The sequence below is a fragment of the Rana temporaria genome, chromosome 1 (genome assembly GCF_905171775.1).
Source record: "Rana temporaria chromosome 1, aRanTem1.1, whole genome shotgun sequence".
Lineage (NCBI taxonomy): Eukaryota > Metazoa > Chordata > Amphibia > Anura > Ranidae > Rana > Rana temporaria.
Window position 1 is genome coordinate 345,948,955 of NC_053489.1, and position 19,094 is coordinate 345,968,048.

At 42.1% G+C, this 19,094-nt stretch overlaps 1 protein-coding gene across 2 annotated transcripts in view; it reads right to left on the reverse strand.

Moving 5' to 3' along the window:
• Positions 1-19,094, reverse strand: part of DGKQ (diacylglycerol kinase theta) — a 224,149-nt gene that overhangs the window by 120,224 nt on the left and 84,831 nt on the right. For both annotated transcript variants that reach the window (XM_040361947.1, XM_040361938.1), the window contains exon 4: positions 695-780. In XM_040361947.1, the coding sequence (XP_040217881.1) occupies positions 695-780 (86 nt within the window). The remainder of the gene's footprint in view (positions 1-694; positions 781-19,094) is intronic.

Below are 19,094 nucleotides of genomic sequence, written 5' to 3' on the forward strand. Positions count from 1 at the left end.
TTACTGATCAGTGATTTTAACTAGGCTTTCCACTTCACCCTACTTTTTTTTTTAAGGGGGGGGGGATCAAAAATACACCCCCATAACTTTAGGAAAACTGCAAGCTTTTCTATAGACAAAACACGCCATCTATGCTGCAACTATGTGTCTAACACCCATAGCTTTTCAGCTGCACTCACACTATGGTTTCACGAATGTGCTAAAAATCGCACAATTTACAGAACATGCAAAAACCGCGGATCAGGCTTACAGTGCCACACGTGGTTAATGGCAGGACAAACGCACGGTTTAAAAAAAAATGTGTGAAGCTTGAAGCTCAAAAAAGATACATGAGCTACTATGCGGGTAAAGACAACCCATTAAAAATAAATAAGCTGTCCTATGCATGTAGCGCAATAATGCGCAAAAACATACATATGCGTGGTGTGATTTTGCGTCGGTTAACAAATCGCTATAATGTGAGTTCAGCCTCAAATAGCTTTTCGATCTTGTGTGTGGTCAGTGACCGCTCCTCTGCTAGCCACTGCTCAGTATGTCTGAAGCAAACTTTCACTTCTTTTCTCAATGAGGAAGTGCAATTCTATGTATTAAAGACCTTATACTGAAACAAATGTTTTCTTTAATTCAGTTATAATGCTCCCTAAATGCACAGTCAGTCAATGGCTTTGTAAAATAATAATCCTAATAAACTTACATGGTCCTGCTCTCCATCATGGTGGCATTGCCGACAGTCACTGCAGGTGAAAAAGACACAATCTGTGTGCACATGGAGCTCACAAACTAGAAAACAAAACCCAAAAATTGTAGTAAACATTATTTACAACAAACATTAGCAAAGGCAATTAAAATAATACATGATGCTAATGTTAAATTAACTGTAATTCTACTACCAAAAAAGTCATACAGCTATATCATATACTTCTTAGGGTTCAGTGAAAAGTCCACAGTCCACCGGTAATTTAGAAAATGTTGCTCTTATCAGCCCAGCTGCTCATGTCAATGATCTCAAACATAAGGCCAAGTTGAATCTTCAGTGGCTGCAGCAAAATTAAGTGAAGATTCTGAAGTAGCCACCACCATTTCCTAGCTTCAATCATGAATGAGCCACTTGGAAAAACCTGAAACATTCAGTTTACGCTAGAATAGCAAATGATTTACAGGACCTGGATGCTTTTGTTAAGAATGGCCAGCTTGACAGCATGATAACATAAAGGGCTTCATTCACAACTATAATATCAATTAAGTTATATTTTACCTTCCCTGGGTTCCTCCTTACCCACTAATGAACATGCTAAAAAATCTTTAAAATAAAAAACATTACATATCATATTTTAGACCTAGAAATGGGCACAATATTGGTTCTGTACATAGCTTCTCAAGAAAATCACAGCACCTTGCCCTATTACTCCTCTGCAGAGCCCCAGGGTTGATGCAAGCAGAGAACTGGCTCTCAGTAGAAGTTAGGCAAATGTTGAAAATACCTTGATGGGTGGATGTCAGTTTGAAAAAGAGGGCGTTCCTAGGCAGGAATTATTTGCATGAAACGTGCCCTACGTAATGCCCACATGTGATGATGAGCCTCCATGACCGAAAGAACCAAAATAAATTAAAGGGGAAGGCCAGGGACAGTAGGAAGGAGTAATAGTGCATCTGACTTGCTGCAGCTTTCAATGCACCCTGCGTGAAGCGAACAGTAGGCAGCAAAGTCAAAATAAGCAATTGCAGTCCAGAGGAGACTGTACAACTGTACAAGACTATAGGGAAGTGTGAAGTGCAGTTTTCGACATGAAGGGTACAGAAACTTTTGAATGGGACCATTTTATTATGTCCTTGTATTGTTATGGTGTAAAGCAAAACCAATTTATCGTTTTCCCAAAACAGTTATATTCAAGGATTTCAATGAAATATAACTGGCTCAATCATCCTCAGCTAAACTGTGAAGCCATAAAATAACTGGTGTCATAACTAAACACTTGCTCAGCACCATGGCAACTGCAGATCAAACAATGGCTAAGACAGTAGCTTCCTTGGCTGTAAAGGATAGGAGGGTTAATGCGGAGGTTTCCGCCGATTTTTTTTTTTTTTAAAGCCAGCAGCTACAAATACTGCAGCTACTGACTTATAAAAAATGGATACTTACCTGCCCCCCCCCCCCCCCACCAGCGATGTCACTGGTCCCCGCTCTCTGCTGGGAACAGTGTTTCCCAGAAGACAGCGGGGGGGGGGGGTGACGTATGGGGGCCAGACTCCCGCGGGAGTCAGAACCAGGAAGTGGTGCAAATATTTGACAGGTATCTGCACCCCCCTCCCCCCTGAAAGGTGCCAAATGTGACACAGGAGGGGGGGAGGGCTCCAAAACGCGGAAGTTCACTTTTTGTGTGAACCTCCGCTTTAAGTTCTCCGTTATTTATTGTACTATTCCTGCCCAAACCTATCTGCCCATCTCCTACTCTTATTCAGGTGATCCTCGAAAAATCATCTCTCTAGGGAAGCCTATCTCATCTCTACCCAACAAATTGTCTTTCTCCATCAACTCATCTCCCACAGTTATTCCCTTTTGTTTCAGTTGCCTCTCCAATAAGATTGTAAGCTCATACCCTCTTTCACTGAAATATATTGTACCCGTACCATCTCCATTTTTTTGTAAAGCTCTGTGCAAACTGTTGCCACTATATCAGGGGTAGGCAAGGTGGGGAATCTACCTGTACAACATAGAAGAGATCAAAGATCACTGCCACAAAAAAAAAAAAAAAATAATGACAGAGAAAACTTAGAAAGATCTAAAAAAACGAATGTCACTGTAAAATCATAAACTCAGTCTACCTTATAGTTTGACTTCAGTGAGAAATTCTGCGTTCACATTCATTAACAATTTTTTCATGTCTTTGGACGAATTGGTCACCCCAACAAGTCTTATTCTGGAGTTCATAATGAAAGCAGAACATCTGGTACTGCGGGCTGATTTTCTCAACTAGTATCAGTCTGCTCTTTCTGATCAGTAGTAGTATTATTTAGGGCAGCGCACAGGGGTCAGTAGTATGCAGGGCAGCGCACAGGGGTCAGTAGTATGCAGGGCAGCGCACAGGGGTCAGTAGTATGCAGGGCAGCGCACAGGGGTCAGTAGTAGTAGTATGCAGGGCAGCGCACAGGGGTCAGTAGTATGCAGGGCAGCGCACAGGGGTCAGTAGTATGCAGGGCAGCGCACAGGGGTCAGTAGTATGCAGGGCAGCGCACAGGGGTCAGTAGTATGCAGGGCAGCGTACAGGGGACAGTAGTATGCAGGGCAGCGCACAGGGGTCAGTAGTATGCAGGGCAGCGCACAGGGGTCAGTAGTATGCAGGGCAGCGCACAGGGGTCAGTAGTATGCAGGGCAGTGTACAGTGGGGTCAATATGATGAAAAAAAAAATTGTGATTCGGCACTGCATCGCTTTAACTGACAATTGCGCGGTCGTGTGACGTGCCTCCCAAACATGACTGACGTCCTTTTTTTACCCACAAATAGAGCTTTCATTTGGTGGAATTTGATCACCTCTCCGGTTTTTATTTTTTGCACTATAACTAAAATAGATGGACAATTTCGAAAAAAATACAAATATTTTGTACTTTTTGCTACAATAAATATCCCCATTTTTTTTTTTTATAATTTTTTTTCTCAGTTTAGGCAGATATGTATTCTAGATATTTTTGGTAAAAAAAAAAAAAAAAAAAAAAATCGCAATAAGTGTATATTGATTGGTTTGCGCAAAAGTTAAAGCGCCTACAAAATAGGGGATTGTTTTATGGCATTTTTATTATAATTTTATTTACTAGTAATTGCAGCGATCTGCGATTTTTATCGTGACTGCGACTTTATGACACATCCGACAATTGTGACACATTTTTGGGACCAATGCAATTTTTACAGCGATCGGTGCTATAAAATCAGTGACATGTCACTAGGCAGAACAGGGGAATGAATGCCTTGTTTACAAAGGCATCCCCCTGTTCTGCCTTTGCCGACCACAATCGCGGGCCACCCGGGAACATCGCGTTCCCGGGACCCATGAGCGCGCTCACAAGGCATGCGGGGCGCGCCCGCTGGGTGGCAAATTTAAAGGCACGTACAGGTATGCCCATTTCCCTGCCCATGCCATTGTGCAGATGTAGATCTGCATGCGTTGGTCGTTATGTGGTTAAATACCACCAAAAGAAAGCTCCATCTGTCACGAAAAAAAATATAAAAAAAAATTGTTTGGGTACAGCATTGCATGACTGCGCAATTGTCATTCAAACTGCGACAGTGCTGAAAGCTTTAAATTGGCCCGGCAGGCAGGGGGTGAAAATGCCCTGTATTAAAGAGGTTAACCTGGGTACAAATGGATTTAAATTCAGCCAGTTCAGCCTGTCTTATAGGAGTCGATGAGTAGATTGACTTTTGTTAAACGTGACTGTGGGGAAACTTTAATTCAATCAGTCGCTGCAGCTCTAAACAGTGTATTCTGACAGCAAAGTAGTCCCACTGTCAGAATGCAGTAGCACAGTGGGGAGGATTCCACAATCAACCTCACTTGTGTGGATCATGGAATCCATTTCTTTTATAATCTTTCCCAATGAATATGGCCGCTGGCAGTAATCAAATGTAAAAAATCCAACAAGCTGGTTGTACCCATGTTGATTGATGGATCAACTTGAGTACAATCAGTCTGCCCATACATGGATCGTACTTGGCCAGTCCCTGCTGAACTGGACACATTTCAATTTGTATGGCCAGCTTAAGGATCTCAGAAAGAAGAAGGTTTATGCACATCAATGGCTCAAATTATTTGAAATTAATAATTTGCCAGTATGGAAAATAATCTACAAGTGGCATAGATTTCAAACTGTTTATTTGTCTAGTGCTGGCCAGCCCAGCAAATTCAGTCCCAGATCTGACCATCTGATACAAAAATGAGTCTTCGGGAACCCCAATGGTTACACTACAGGATCCTCATGTAATCCTTTTAACAGTTGGTGTCAAAGTGTGTGCATCTAGAATCAGAAAGCGATTGCACCAATCTGAACTGCATGGTAGGTAAAAGCCCCCAAGCTGCCCAAGAACAATAGAGCAAGACTACAATTTGCCATTTAACATACAGGGAAGGCCTTCTGGAAAAATGAGCTGTGAAGTAAAGATGAAGTTGCTTGGCACACCAACAGTAGACATGTTTGATGCAAAACGAAGAAAGCGTTTCCAGAGAAAAACCGCATACAAAACTGTGGTCTTGTGTTCTTCTGCTGCTTTAGGCAGCTTGCATTCACTGGAATCAACTATGAATCCTTAATCGTATCAAAGTGTTCTTGATAGAAACGATGCACACTTGCAAATCCATTAAGGATTGGCTAAAAATTAAGAATTTTAGAGTATGGACTGTCCTAGTCAAAGCCACGATTTGAATCTCAATAAAATAGTGGGGGGGGATTTCATATGAGCAATTCACATCAGACAATTCACAGACATCTTGCAGCTGAGAGAATTTTGCATTGAGCAGTGGTAAAAAAAAGTTTCTATCAATGGTGGGCGGTTATTTAAAACCAGGGCTTGACAAATTTGCTTGGAATCTAGGAGCCAGCTAAAAAAGTTAGGAGCCATAGACCCTGCCCCGTCCCGCCGAGCTCGCGCGCAGAAGCGAACGTATACATGAGTAGCGCCCGCATATGAAAGCGATGTTCACGAGGTATCGCTACAATTGGTAAAGCGAGAGCAATAATTCTAGCCCTAGATCTCCTCTGTAACTCAAAACATGCAACCTGTAGAATTTTTTAAACTTCGCCTATGGAGATTTTAAAGGGTAAAAGTGTGTCGCCATTCCACGTGCGGACGCAATTTTGAAGCGCAACATGCTACTGTCTCCATAGACCGCACCCAAGTTCACTATGCTTAGGAGATTTCCCCATTAGGCCTCATGCATACTGGACATTATAATTACATTAAACACCAGTAGCTTTGCAGTGAGTTTTTCAACGTTTTTGCAATAGCGTTTAACATTGCGTTTAGCTTTTTTTTTTTAATGGATCAAAAACGTTAATCGTTGCACCCTGCAGCTTGAAAAAGCTCAGCACAAAAGGTTTATTTTTGATGATCCAAAATACAACCCATTGTTTACAATGTGCCTGTACAGACAGGTGAGTAAACAAGTTCTGCTTATTCTTGAGCAAAAAAAATAAATCTGTGTTCCCGGTCAGTATTTTGTGCAAATGCGTGCATATGAGCATAAGGCCTCATGCACACTGGACATTTTTACAGCTGCTGATTTGGGCTTTGAGCGTTGTTTTCTGAAGCCAGTAAACTCCCCAGCATGTTATCCTATGTCTTCATGCACACAGTCTGCAGTGGCGTTGCTAGGGGGGTGCCACCCACTACAGGGGTGACACTATCCCAGGGGTGACGAAAGCCCTGGCACCCTTTTGCATTTTTTATTTTTAGCCAGAAACCCAGCTCCAGTGCCGCAGCCTGGCCTGTGTTCTCCTTCTCCTTCTTTCTGTCTGTCTGTCACTCCTTGTTTGTCTCCTAGATTTGGAACATGGTCTCTGTTCCCTACTGACGGCAGCCCTGAGTACATACTCCCATCTAAGCATATTTGCACATCTCCCATCACCACTCCAACAGCCGGAACTTTTTCCTGATTTCAGCTTTTTATACTGACTATGCTGCCTTCAATAATAATACTCTGAAAATTCCTTGCGCATAATTTACTTGTTATACTGTCACTCTGGCGCTGCTGCCTGAGCCTGTCAGAATCTATTCTTCACCCGGTTGACCTGGCTGCACACTGTCCTCTCCAGCTGCCGCCCGGGTGTTCCTGTGTACCTGAGCTGGTGCATTGGGGGGGAGGGGTCTTCTTTTGATGAAAGGAGGGAAGGATGTCCTCCACAGTGGTGACAGGGGGGGGGGGCATGATGACGAGGTTGGTTTTTGCAGCTGGCTATATTAAATGGAGGGGGGTGCTTTGCCCTGGGGGGGATCTGTACTAATGGAGGGTAGTGCTTTGTCCTGGGGGGGGTCTGTACTAATGGAGGAGGGTGCCTTGTTCTGGGGATGTCTGTACTGAGGGAGGGGTCTATACTGAGGGAGGGGGTCTGTACTGAGGAAGGACTATAATTTGTGAAGGGGGTCTATACTTAGTGGAGGGTGTGTACTGAAGGAGGGGGGTCTGTACTGAGGGGCGACTATAGTTGGTGGAGGGGGTGACACCATGTTTTACCACACCAGGTGACACCAATCCTGTTAACAGCATCTTTTAGCAGGGGCGTTTTCTGTCTGAAAAAAACCCCCAGAACTAGTGGATTTTGAGAGGCATTTTTCAGCTGTACAAATGCTCTAACTGAGAGGAATACAGAGGCCACTATTTCTAACCTCTTAAACAGGCTGGCTTCCCTGGCTCTCTCTGGTTCCAGTACTTTCTGAGTCAAGGACCCAGGACAAGTCTTCAGCAAGCAGATTTTGACAAAACTCAGACCTCCTGCATGGCATACATTTACTGAGTCAGCCAGACAGCTAACCTTTTCAAAAGGAGAGTTCAGCTATGGCAACCTATGTATTCCCTTAATACAGGTTTCTATTATAGGAAGAGCAGGTATCTCCTTGCTCATCGTCCTCAGATTGATGGCAGACTGTCTATTACCAGACAGACAATTTTTCCCACAGACACTCTGATAAATGAATCACTGTGTGTCTCTGTGTCAAGGTCTACTGCAGCCAGAAATAAGAGGTTATACAGATTCTGTGCAATCCAAGTCTAATCATGGTTTAATATCATACATTTAATACTTTCTAATCTAGTCTATGAGAAATGGTAAGACCTAAACACATTATAAAACACACCAGATTTAAATCTGGAATAGGGAATGTTAGATTTGTCAAGCATGAGTAATATTAGCACTACAACAAGCATCACATTGCACAGAAATCATTAGGGCAGAGGAAGCAGTAATTTATGGACATTACTCTGCTATTGGATAACACCGAGTAAGTCAAGAAAAAAAAAAGAATGCATTATCAATATCCAGAATATTCTATTTATCCTGTACAAAGCTTATATGTTTCAATCTGTGCAGCTAATAACTTTAGTTAGTGGAAATGCTCTATTGTTAATTTGGAAACACTCAGAACAGGAATTATTATGAAACTTTTTTTTAAATAACATAAAAAATAAATAAAATGTTAAATATAAATTTACAATTTTTAGCTGATCATCTCTCTCACTGTACTCTTCCAGCTTCCACACTTTTAATAGTAAGGCCTCATTCACACTGGACGTTTTTGGATGTTTTTACAGCTGCTGTTTTTGGCTTCAGAGTTTTTCTACAAACTCTCCAGCATGTTATCCTATGTGTCCATATGCACACATAGGCTTTCATCAACTGTTTTTGGCTGGGGCGTTTTTTGGCTGGAAAAATCCCCAAAAAATAGTGGGTTTCCGAGGGGAGATTTTCAGTCGTTTTCAGCTGTAAAAAAGATCTAACGTCAAAAAACGCAGATAAGCACTCAAAAACGCGGCTCACCCACGATTAACGTTTTTGATCCATAAAAAAAAAAAAAGCTAAAAAACGCTATTGCAAAAACGTTGAAAAACTCACTGCAAACCTACTGGCGTTTAATGTAATTATAACGTCCAGTGTGCATGAGGCCTAATGGCGAAATCTCCTAAGCATAGTGAACCTAGGTGCGGTCTATGGAGACAGTAGCATGGTATATCCAACATGTAGAAAAATGTGTTACGGTTTGCAACAACACTAGATTATGGTGACAGATGGATTATTTTACTTATTTCCTTTTACTGCACTATAAAAGAACAAAGTAACTAGAAGCCATTACGGCTCACTATTCCTTAAGAGTACCTTCACTTTCTTTCCAGACATCCCAGTCTTCTGTACTTGGTCTCTCTTACTTTTCCTTTTTTCAGGCATGAGGAGTGAAATCAGGTGCTTGTCCTAAAGGGTCACATTTCTCTCCCTGAGGGTGTAACCTAAACTCCAGATATTTTATGCCTCCTGCACCTGACGGGGAAACCCTTCCCGGAAATACAAAAAAAAAAAAAAAAAATCACTCACTATACACCTGGTGAATGCAGCTGAAGCCTGCATCCCTTCACTTTGGAGGCAGACACAACCCCCAACTAAGGTCCTGTGGTATGCTAAAGTTAATGATATCTTACAAATGGAGGCACTAACTGCCACCCTGAACAATACGGAGGACGTTTTCAGGTAGCATTGGAGGCCCTGGAGATATTTCACCTGCACAGATGGTTATTTGCAGTCTGTGGCCAAAACTGAGCCAGTTGGTCAAGCCATCTGTTAGTTGCATCTTTGTCTGGGAATATCTGGCGATGACTGATCCCTGGAGGGTGACCCCTTGGTTCCCTCCTCCTCCACCCTCCCCTCTTGATCCCTCCTTCCTTCTTATTGCCCTTGCCTCCCTTCCCTTTTAAACTGGTTACTATCTTTAGGCCCCTTTCACACTACCGCAACTTCAAAGTCGAGCAATTTTGATGCAAGTTTTCAGGGAGACTATGGACCTTAACTTGCATCAAAGTCAGACCAAAGTAGTGCAGGGACAACTTTGAAGTCATTGCGCCTTGAAGTCACCAAGATATGAATGGTACTCATTGTAAATCATGGAGTAAGACTTGTCATGCGACTTTGTAGTCCCAAGTCGCACAAAGTTTGATTCAATGGGCAGGGGTGCTTTAGGAGCGGTGTATACGGTACACGACTCTTAATGCGCCTCAAGGATGCTGTTTGCAGGACTTTTTATTAACGTCCCGCAAGGGCACCACTCCAGTGTTAAAGCCCTCAGGTTTTCACACTGGAGTGACAGGAGAGGCGCTTTACAGACGCCTTGCAAGCTAAAGTGCCTGTAAAGTGACTCAGTGTGAAAGTGGACTTAAAGCGGAGCTCCACCCTAAAGTGGAATTCCCGCTGATCGGAACCCTCCCCTCCTCCGGTGTCACATTTGACACCTTTCAGGGGGAGGGGGGTGCAGATACCTGTCTAAAGACAGGTATTTGCACCCACCTCCAGCCACAGTCTGTGGGAAGACTGCGGGCAGGATGTCACCCCCCCCCCCCCCCCGTTGTGTTCTGGGAACACTCGGCTCCCAGAGCACAGCAGGAGCCAGTCAGCAGGCGCAGCGCGACTCGCGCATGCGCCATAGGGAACCGGGTGGTGAAGCCAGAGTGCTTCACTTCCTAGTTCCCTCACCGAGGATGGTGGGGGGGCAGCAGAGTGACAAGCGATCGCTCGTCCTCTGCTGTAGACGGCGCTGGACTCCAGGACAGGTAAGAGTGCCGATATTAAAAGTCAGCAGCTGTAGTATTTTTTTTCAGCGGACATCCGCTTTAAAGATGAATCCCAGGCACCAGCATGTTATAGACAAAAAACACAAGCTCCTGCGCACGGGTGGATTGTCCGACAGTTAGTCAATATTCCGCATGGGAATTTCCAAAAATTTCAAAACTGGTAACAGTGGCCTTGCTGCCCTTCAGGGATGGGGAACATCCTAGCAGAGAACAAAAAGAAAAAGAAAGGCGCACCAGCCTAGTGTATTACCGTTGACAATTTAATAAATAGATAAGATAAAATATAACTACTCACAAACAAAATGGTATAAAAGGCTTGTCAACAACGATATGATGATGAATACCCCTCGAGCCACACTCCCGGATAGGGGGGAAAGAGGTGTGTCACTGCTGGCTGACGCATTTCAAGGCAACAGAGGCCTCTTCCAGGCCAGTCGACTGCTGAGCTCTGATGAAGAGGCCTCTGTTGCCTTGAAACGCATCAGCCGGCAGTGACACACCTTTTTCCCCCCTATCCAGGAGTGTGGCTCGAGGGGTATTCATCATCATATCATTGTTGACAAGCCTTTTATACCATTTCGTTTGTGAGTAGTTATATTTTATCTTATCTATTTATTAAATTGTCAACGGTAATACACTAGGCTGGTGCGCCTTTCTTTTTCTTCTTTTTGTTACCAGCATGTTATACCTAGTTATACTGATCCAGTTTTGACCAATGTACCAGTGACCAATACCACTGAAATCTGGAAATCACTGTAGTAGACATTGCTACTCCAGTGATCCCCCACTAGGTTTCTGGGTCACTTGCTGAGCGCTGACCTGATGCATTGTGAACACAGGAGATTGGCCACTCATTATGGGTGCCATTCAGATAATGCTGGGCTGGGAGGTGATGTCACATTTAATGAGAAGTGACCATTGTGCTGCTGTTTAAGATGAAATCCAAAGCCCTCTTTTTTGCTATATTTTTTCTCATTAAAGTGGAGTTACACTTTCAGTAACTGTACAGATGGCAAACAGAAACCAGGAAAGCTCACAATGCCTCTCCCCTCAGCTCTGCTGCTAGATTTTGGCATATACAGTAAGTCCAATAGAAACAGCAAAAAGGGGGAAAAATATTGTCTAAAATAAATTACATATATTGTATATGTAGTGTTGTACCTCCTAACCTGTTACCAATGGCACCAAATTCTAAAAACAAAAGCCCTTGTATCAAGAAACAAGAGTAAGGCTGGGTTCACACTGCTGCGATCGCTCAAATTCGCAAGTCATTAAAATAACATTGTTTTCCATTACTGCCGTTCACATCAGTGCAGTGCGAATCTAAGGTGCAGGGAAAAAAAGGGTCCTGTGCGAGTTTGATCCGGGTGCGATGCCAATTCAGCTCTATAGACTGTCATTCCCTGAAATCGTGGTTGCGAGTGGCGGCAAAATCTCAGCCGTGAAATAGCGCGATTTTGAATTCGCAGCAGTGTGAACCTAGCCTGACACAGTAGTTATTTCAATGAAGAAAAGTTTTTGTGGTTGGGTTTATCAAGAATATATGTATTCATTTTATTAATGTATAAAAATAAACTTTTAGATTAAAAAAGAGTATATATGGAAAACATATAACACAATTACATACAAACATCCTGACGCCAAGTCTCTCGACACACAGAGCAAAAATCGCTGCCATCTATACTGTCTCCAATCTGCACATTCCTTATCCATTGGAATTGTAGCAGTAATTGGATATTCCCAATGGTGGGTAAATGTATTTAATTACTGCATTCTCCACATTTCATATCCAGAATTATGTCTTTCCAATAGAACAGTGTCATGAATCCAAGTACAGTCAATTAAGATGTGCAGATGTACCGGTAGCTATGTCTCTAAATGCAGGAGAACTAAAGCAGATTGTTTGAGCAGTTTTTTATAGCATACAGACAGTCAGCAAGCATGAAAAGGCAAGTGAGTAGCAGTATATAGTGGAGCAGCAAACACATACTGTAGTACGTCTTGAACCCTCGAGGCTTACAGCCCCTAATAGATTCTTTCTTCACTGCTGCTCAAAGTATTAAGTAGATGTATTCAACAGCTACATAATTCACATATTATATTTGCTTAAACAAGGTAGTTCGGGCAATTGGTTATAACACAGGGCTTGACAAATTTGCTTGGAATCTAGCTAAAAAAATTAGAAGCCAGGAACGCGCCCCATCCTGCCAAGCTCGCGTGAATAAGCAAACGCATACGTGAGTAGCGCCCGCATATGAAAGCAGTGTTCAAACCACACATGTGAGCTATCACCGCGATTGGTAGAGCGAGAGAAATTTTAGCCCTTTAGACCTCCTCTAACTCAAAACATGCAACCTGTAGAGTTTTTTTAAACGTCACCTATGGAGATTTTAAAGGGTAAAAGTTTGTCGCCATTTCACGAGCGGATGCAATTTTGAAGCGTGACATGTTGGGTATTATCTTTCACATTATCTTTCACAATATAAACATTATCTTTCACAATATAAAAAAAAAAAATGGCCTTACTTTACTGTTGTCTTATTTTTTCATTAAAAAAAGTATTTTTTCCCAAAAAAGTGCGCTTGCAAGACCGCTGCGCAAATACGGTGTGACAAAGTATTGCAACGACCGCCATTTTATTCTCTAGGGTGTTGGAATAAAAAATATATATAATGTTTGGGGGTTTTAAGTAAAGGGAAGGAGGTGGACGGGCAGTGAAAAAACAGGCAGGGAAAGCTCAATTTGCATTGCTGGTTGTCTTGTCATACCAACGGCAACCACAAGAGGGCGTCAGAGAAACATAGGACTGCAGAGAAGGCCGAAAAGCCGCGGCCTCAATTACCGACCTGAGAGACAGGATACCCCAGCTGTGCCGCCTAAGGGTCGCCAATTCTAGTCGTATTTGCGACCTGGCGCCCGGGTTTGTCGAACCCTGTTATAACACATGAGCAGCCTGCGGAAGCCAGCCAAAAAAACCAAGGGAGCAGCAGCATGTAGTGTGGCAGCATACAGTGTAGGTAGCAGAAACAGGTAGCTCCCATCAGTCCAAGTCGAAGGTTTTTCAAGCTCTGCTTAGGTTCCTTTCTCACAGCCACTGTTAATGCTGTAGGTAAGGGGCATCAGTCACCATACACAGTGGCAGTGTGAATGTGCATATGTTACCAGCACTTGCGGGCAGTTCAGGACAACGCTGTTCCTCTGATGGCTTGTCTACTTTGGCTGTACAACCGTGACCAAAGGTTTTGAGAATGAAACATATAACATTTTCACAAAGTCTGCTGCTTCAGTGTTTTTAGATCTTTTTGTCAGATGTTACTATGGTATACTGAAAATAATTACAAGCATTTCATAAGTGTCAAAGGCTTTTACTGACAATTGCATTAAAGTGAATGTAAACCCTCACATATATCCAGTAAAGTGAACAGCCTCAGATGATACACAGAGGAAACAAATCTTCTTACATAAGTTTTGCATGTATATCTGCTGTCTTCAGCTTTATATTTTCAGATCGTGTTAGAGATTTTTTCCTCCTGTTCAGCACTGGAAGTGAAGTCTGTGCACACAGCCAAGACAGCCGATTGGAGGAAAGGCACACAACCTCACTCCACATAGGCAGAGACTCTCAGAGCTGTTCTTTGAATAGTTTAGCTGTCTGCTAATCTATTTATAGCAACCTTCCGACACAAATTTCAGCCTGGTTTTATCTCCTGTGACAGAGAACTTGTCAGAAATTATCATGCTAATAACAGAGGAATGGAGCAGGAGAAAGCCACAGGACTTTGTGCTTTGAAGAGAGATAAAAAAAAAAAACACTGCAGATATACATGTCCATCTCAAATGTCATGAATCCGGTTTACATCTTTAAGTTTATGCAAGAAGTCAATATTTACAGGGTTGATCCCTTCTTTTCCAAGACCTCTGCAATTCCCCTTGGCATTCTATCAACTTCTGGGCAATGTCCTGACTGATGGCAGCCCATTCTTGCATAATCAATGCTTGGAGTTTGTCAGACTTTGTTTTTTTCCTCCCACCTCTTGAGGATTGTCCACGAGTTCTCAACGGGATTAAGGTCTGGGGAGTTTCCTGGCCATGGATCCACAATTTCAATGTTTTGTTACCCAAGCCACTTCGTTATCACTTTTTCCTTATGGCAAGGTGCTCCACAATGCTAAAAAAGGCATTGTTTGTCACCAAACTGTTCTTAGATGGTTGGGAGTATGTTTTTTGTACCACTCTTTAGTCATGGCTGTGTTTGAAGGCAAAAATGTGAGTGAGCCCACTCTCTTGGCTGAGAAACAGCCCCACACATGAATGATCTCAGGATGCTTTACTGTTGGCATGACACGGGACTGATGGTAGCACTCACCTTTTCTTCTACTGACAACAATTTTTTTTCGGATGCAAACACCAGGAAAGGGGATTCATCAGAGAAAATGTCTTTACCCCAGTCCTCAGCAGTTCAAACTCTGTACCTTTTACAGAATATCAGTCTGTCCCTGATGTTTTTCCTGGAGTGAAGTGGCTTCTTTGCTGCCCTTCTCGACACCGGGTCATCCTCCAAGTGTTTTTGCATCACTGTGCGTGTAGATGCACTCATACCTGCCAGCTCCCATTCCTGACCAAGCTCTGCACTGGTGGCCCGATCCTGCAGCTGAATCAATTGTAGGAGATAGTCCTGGCACCCCAAAGCCTTCTTCACAAACACAGTGGAAATGTTTTTTTGGGGATTAAGTTCATTTTCATGGTAAAGAGGGACTTTGCAATTAATTGCAATTTATCTGATCACTCTTCATAACATTCTGAAGTATAGGCAAATTACAATCATAAAAACTGAGGCAACAGACTTTGGGAAAATGTGTATCATTCTCAAAACTTGTGGCTACAGCTGTACTGATGGAAGCTCCGGTTCTTGCCCGGATATTCTGCTGCTCTTGGTCTGGCTTCAATTCTCGCTTCCACTCAAGCACATTTGGGGAATACAGCCGGTGGTTTCACATGAAGCTCATGACAAACGTGCTTTGTTAAAGAGTATTGTAGCTTTGTCTGGACATCGGGTGGTTCCCCGACCATCCCTTTTTTACAGTGTTTCCAGCTTGGGTATTTCCTGCTCCTAGCAAAAATCTTAAACGGACAAAAACATTTGTTTATTATTCCCTATGTACCATATTGACTCCCTGGATTTATTAATTCAATATTATCAGGACACCAGTAATAATGGTAACAATACTGCATAAATTCCATCAACTTTGGATGGCTATGCAGGATTTTGTTGTTTCAGGTATCGGGATATTTTTCAGGAGATACGGCTAAGGGTAATGTGGGCTATCAAGCACATATAAACTAAAATATAAAAAACAATAGGTGAAAAGTAAAGAGGGGGGAGGAAAAGAGACAATAACTCGACAAAGACTCACATAGAAGACAGTCTAAAACAAAACACAATAACCAGAAGCAAAGGGATAGAAACGGGGATACAATAAACCCATTCTATCTCTACTTAAAAGGGCAAGAGCTCATACTAAAAAGGGATTTTTTTTTTTTACCTAAAATACCTGAAGGTTTAGCTCGGTATTTAAACCAGCTGGGGACAAAGATTTACATCTGCATATCCACCATTTCACTTTTTGTAGTAACACCAGATTGAAATCACCTCTTCTTGTGGGAAACTTGAGCACATAAATTCCTTTTACTTTCATACTGTCTAGCTTTCCTCCATGACTCAGGATTCTTTTCTTTGGTTTCTCGCATGTGTTCCCCAATACAAATTACAAATTCTAAGGGGACGCTTGGTCTTACCAATGCAGAACTTTTTGCAAAGACAAGACAGCATATAATTAACTCTAGAGGTAGAGCAGTTAATAAAGTCCTTTATTTGAAAGCTCTTCTCATCCAGTTAGATACAATAGACATTACCGCGCTGCCTGAGCTGAAAAAATATATGTAGCGCTTGGTTGCAGCAAACACCAACTGGGTCAAAAAACACCCAACAGGGAATATAATAAAAAATTAATATATGGTTCTGCGCTCCAAATAAAATAAAGTGCTTTAGTAGTTCATACGTGTACAAGATCATAAACACTAAAAATGTATTAAGAAATATTAATTAAATTCACACACTAAAAAACAATGCATAACAGATCCACAGTGATGAATAATCAAAAAATAAGTGGATATTTCATGTGCAATAAGTAAAAATAATCCAATATAGTACGGTATCCAAAGACAATATAAATCTAAACAAAATAAAGTGCAAGTGCCATAAAGATAACAATGATATATATCTTCAAAAAAGGTGCTGGTGATTATAGTGTATATGGATTATTAGCAGTGGGGATTCTCTCAGGTGAATCAGGAAATAAGGTACTCGCATAAAGCAGTTAAAACAGGGTAAAACACGAACGAGCAGCGATCTCGCAGTCTATCGTCACTTCCGGTGCCTGTCTATTCCGACGCGTATCGTCACGATAATTTGTAGTATATGAATTTGATATTTCTTAATTTTTTGTGTTTATGATCTTGTACACGTAGCACTGTATATGAACTACTAAAGCACTTTATTTTATTTGGAGCGCAGCACCATCTATTGATTTTTTTATTATCTTCTCATCTAGTGCATCCCTAAAACGTGCCCGCTCGGTCAATGTATGGGTATTGACATCGGCTGCACAGAAACATCCCCTTACTTCCAGGTCATTTTAGATTCTTTTGGAAATTCTGTGTGTATTAACATATCACCCAAATTTCTTGCCCGGTGGGCCACCATTTTAGGGACAGCGCCCTTCCTCTGTGATGACGCTGCGTGGCCTTGACGGTCACTATTGGTCCGCGGCTACTATTTAATCTCCAGCTGCACCGCTCTGACACTTCAGGATTTTTTCCTTCTCATGACACGATCACACGTATCTGGATTATTCCCTTCTACCTCAGCAGGTATTTTTATTCACCTTTACTCCACCATCCACATTCTTACACCTCTACCCTGACACGTCTTTCTTGTTTTGTTTTCTCATGCTTTCCATTCAATGCACCTTCTTTACTTTTACACATGGAATTCTTTTCCAATACACAAGCTATGTTATCAACTTAATTTATCTACTCATCTCCACAGATACCTCTGGTAATGGTTTATAGAATGAATGAATGAATGAATGAAAAACTTATATAGCGCGGCACATGCGAACTAAAATCGCCTCTGGGCGCTTGTTGTTCCTGTCTCTCTTGATATCAAAAGAGATGAGTTTTGATCTTTCTTCTGAAGGTCAGGTGGTTTTCCTCCAACCGAATGCTGGTTGGTAAAGCATTCCATAGTCTGGGACCCTGGAGCGCAAATCTTTTTTCTCCTTTGGACTTGAATTTGGCTTTGGGTATCTGGAGCAGATTTTGGTTGGTGGATCGCAAAACGCGATTGGAGTTGTGAGCTTTTATCTTTTCGCATAGATATTGCGGAGCCTTCCCATGGATGCACTTATGCGTCAGGCAGAGTGCTTTAAAAGCAATTCTGTCTTTTACTGGCAACCAGTGAAGGGTTCTCAACGAAGGTGAGATTGATTCCCCAGTCACCAGTCTGGCGGCCATATTTTGTACGACTTGCAGACGAGAGATTTGGTACTTTGGGAGTCCTAGGTAAAGGGCATTTGCATAGTCCAGTCTGGAGTTCACAATTGTTCCCACCACGACTGCTACGTCTTCTTTAGGAATAAATGGAATAAGTCTGCGTAGTAGGCGCAGCAGATGGTGGGATCCGCTGACTACTGACCCTATTTGTGCATCCATTGTCATGTAGGTGTCGAAGATGACCCTGAGACTTTTGACTTTGGAGCTAGGGGTGATGATTTGGCCCAGAATGGGCGGGGGTGTCCAGGTTGTTGCCAGTTGAGTCTTACGACCGGCGTGAAACAGAAGAAGTTCTGTTTTGGAACTGTTGAGTTTAATTAACTCTTCATCATCCAGTTTTCTATCAAAGAGAGGCATATACTATTAGATACATCCCAGATGATGACTGATCAATTTACCCTTTATTTACTCTCTGCTGGTGCTGCCATTGGACCGCTGAGATTTACCATCTCAGCTCCCAGAAAAGATGCCTTTCATAGCCGCCCCCTACCATAGATACCATCCTATCATCATATTACTATGCTACCAATAGGTGAGAGTGTTTGGGACCTTGTTTGCTCCCCCTCTTTCTATTATGCATTATATATGCTTTATAGTTTTTCCATAAATATTTAATCATTCTGGCAATCTCTTTCCATCATAGATATCCCCATACTGTATATCTGCTCCTGACGAGTGGTACAAACCACGAAACGCGTAGAGCTTCTTCACAATGATATGTCACAGTATAGGCCTATCTTTTACCTTGCAAATTATTTCTATGGATCAACTATCATCATCGTTTATTTATGTGCTACCAGTACAGTTTTGGTTTTCACACGCCTGGTTCAATGTCATGTTTTATCATTATGAGATATTTTCACAATTATGTATTGTCTATAACATATTCAGTGTAAACTATGATTGCTATGCATTACCATGTATGCTTTTAACTATTAGGTACTACCATGCACTCTTTAGACTTTTATTTTTGTAAATGCATTACTATTTTACCTACTTATCCCTTATTGGCATTTGTCATGCCCTTTCTGTAACGAATACATTTGTTTACTTTAATTGATCCATCGAGTTCAGCAGTGTGCTTCATCTTAAAGTCCCAAAATGTAGTATTCCTCATTTAAATTATCGGGGATGGAGGTATATACCAGGTATTGCCTCATTTA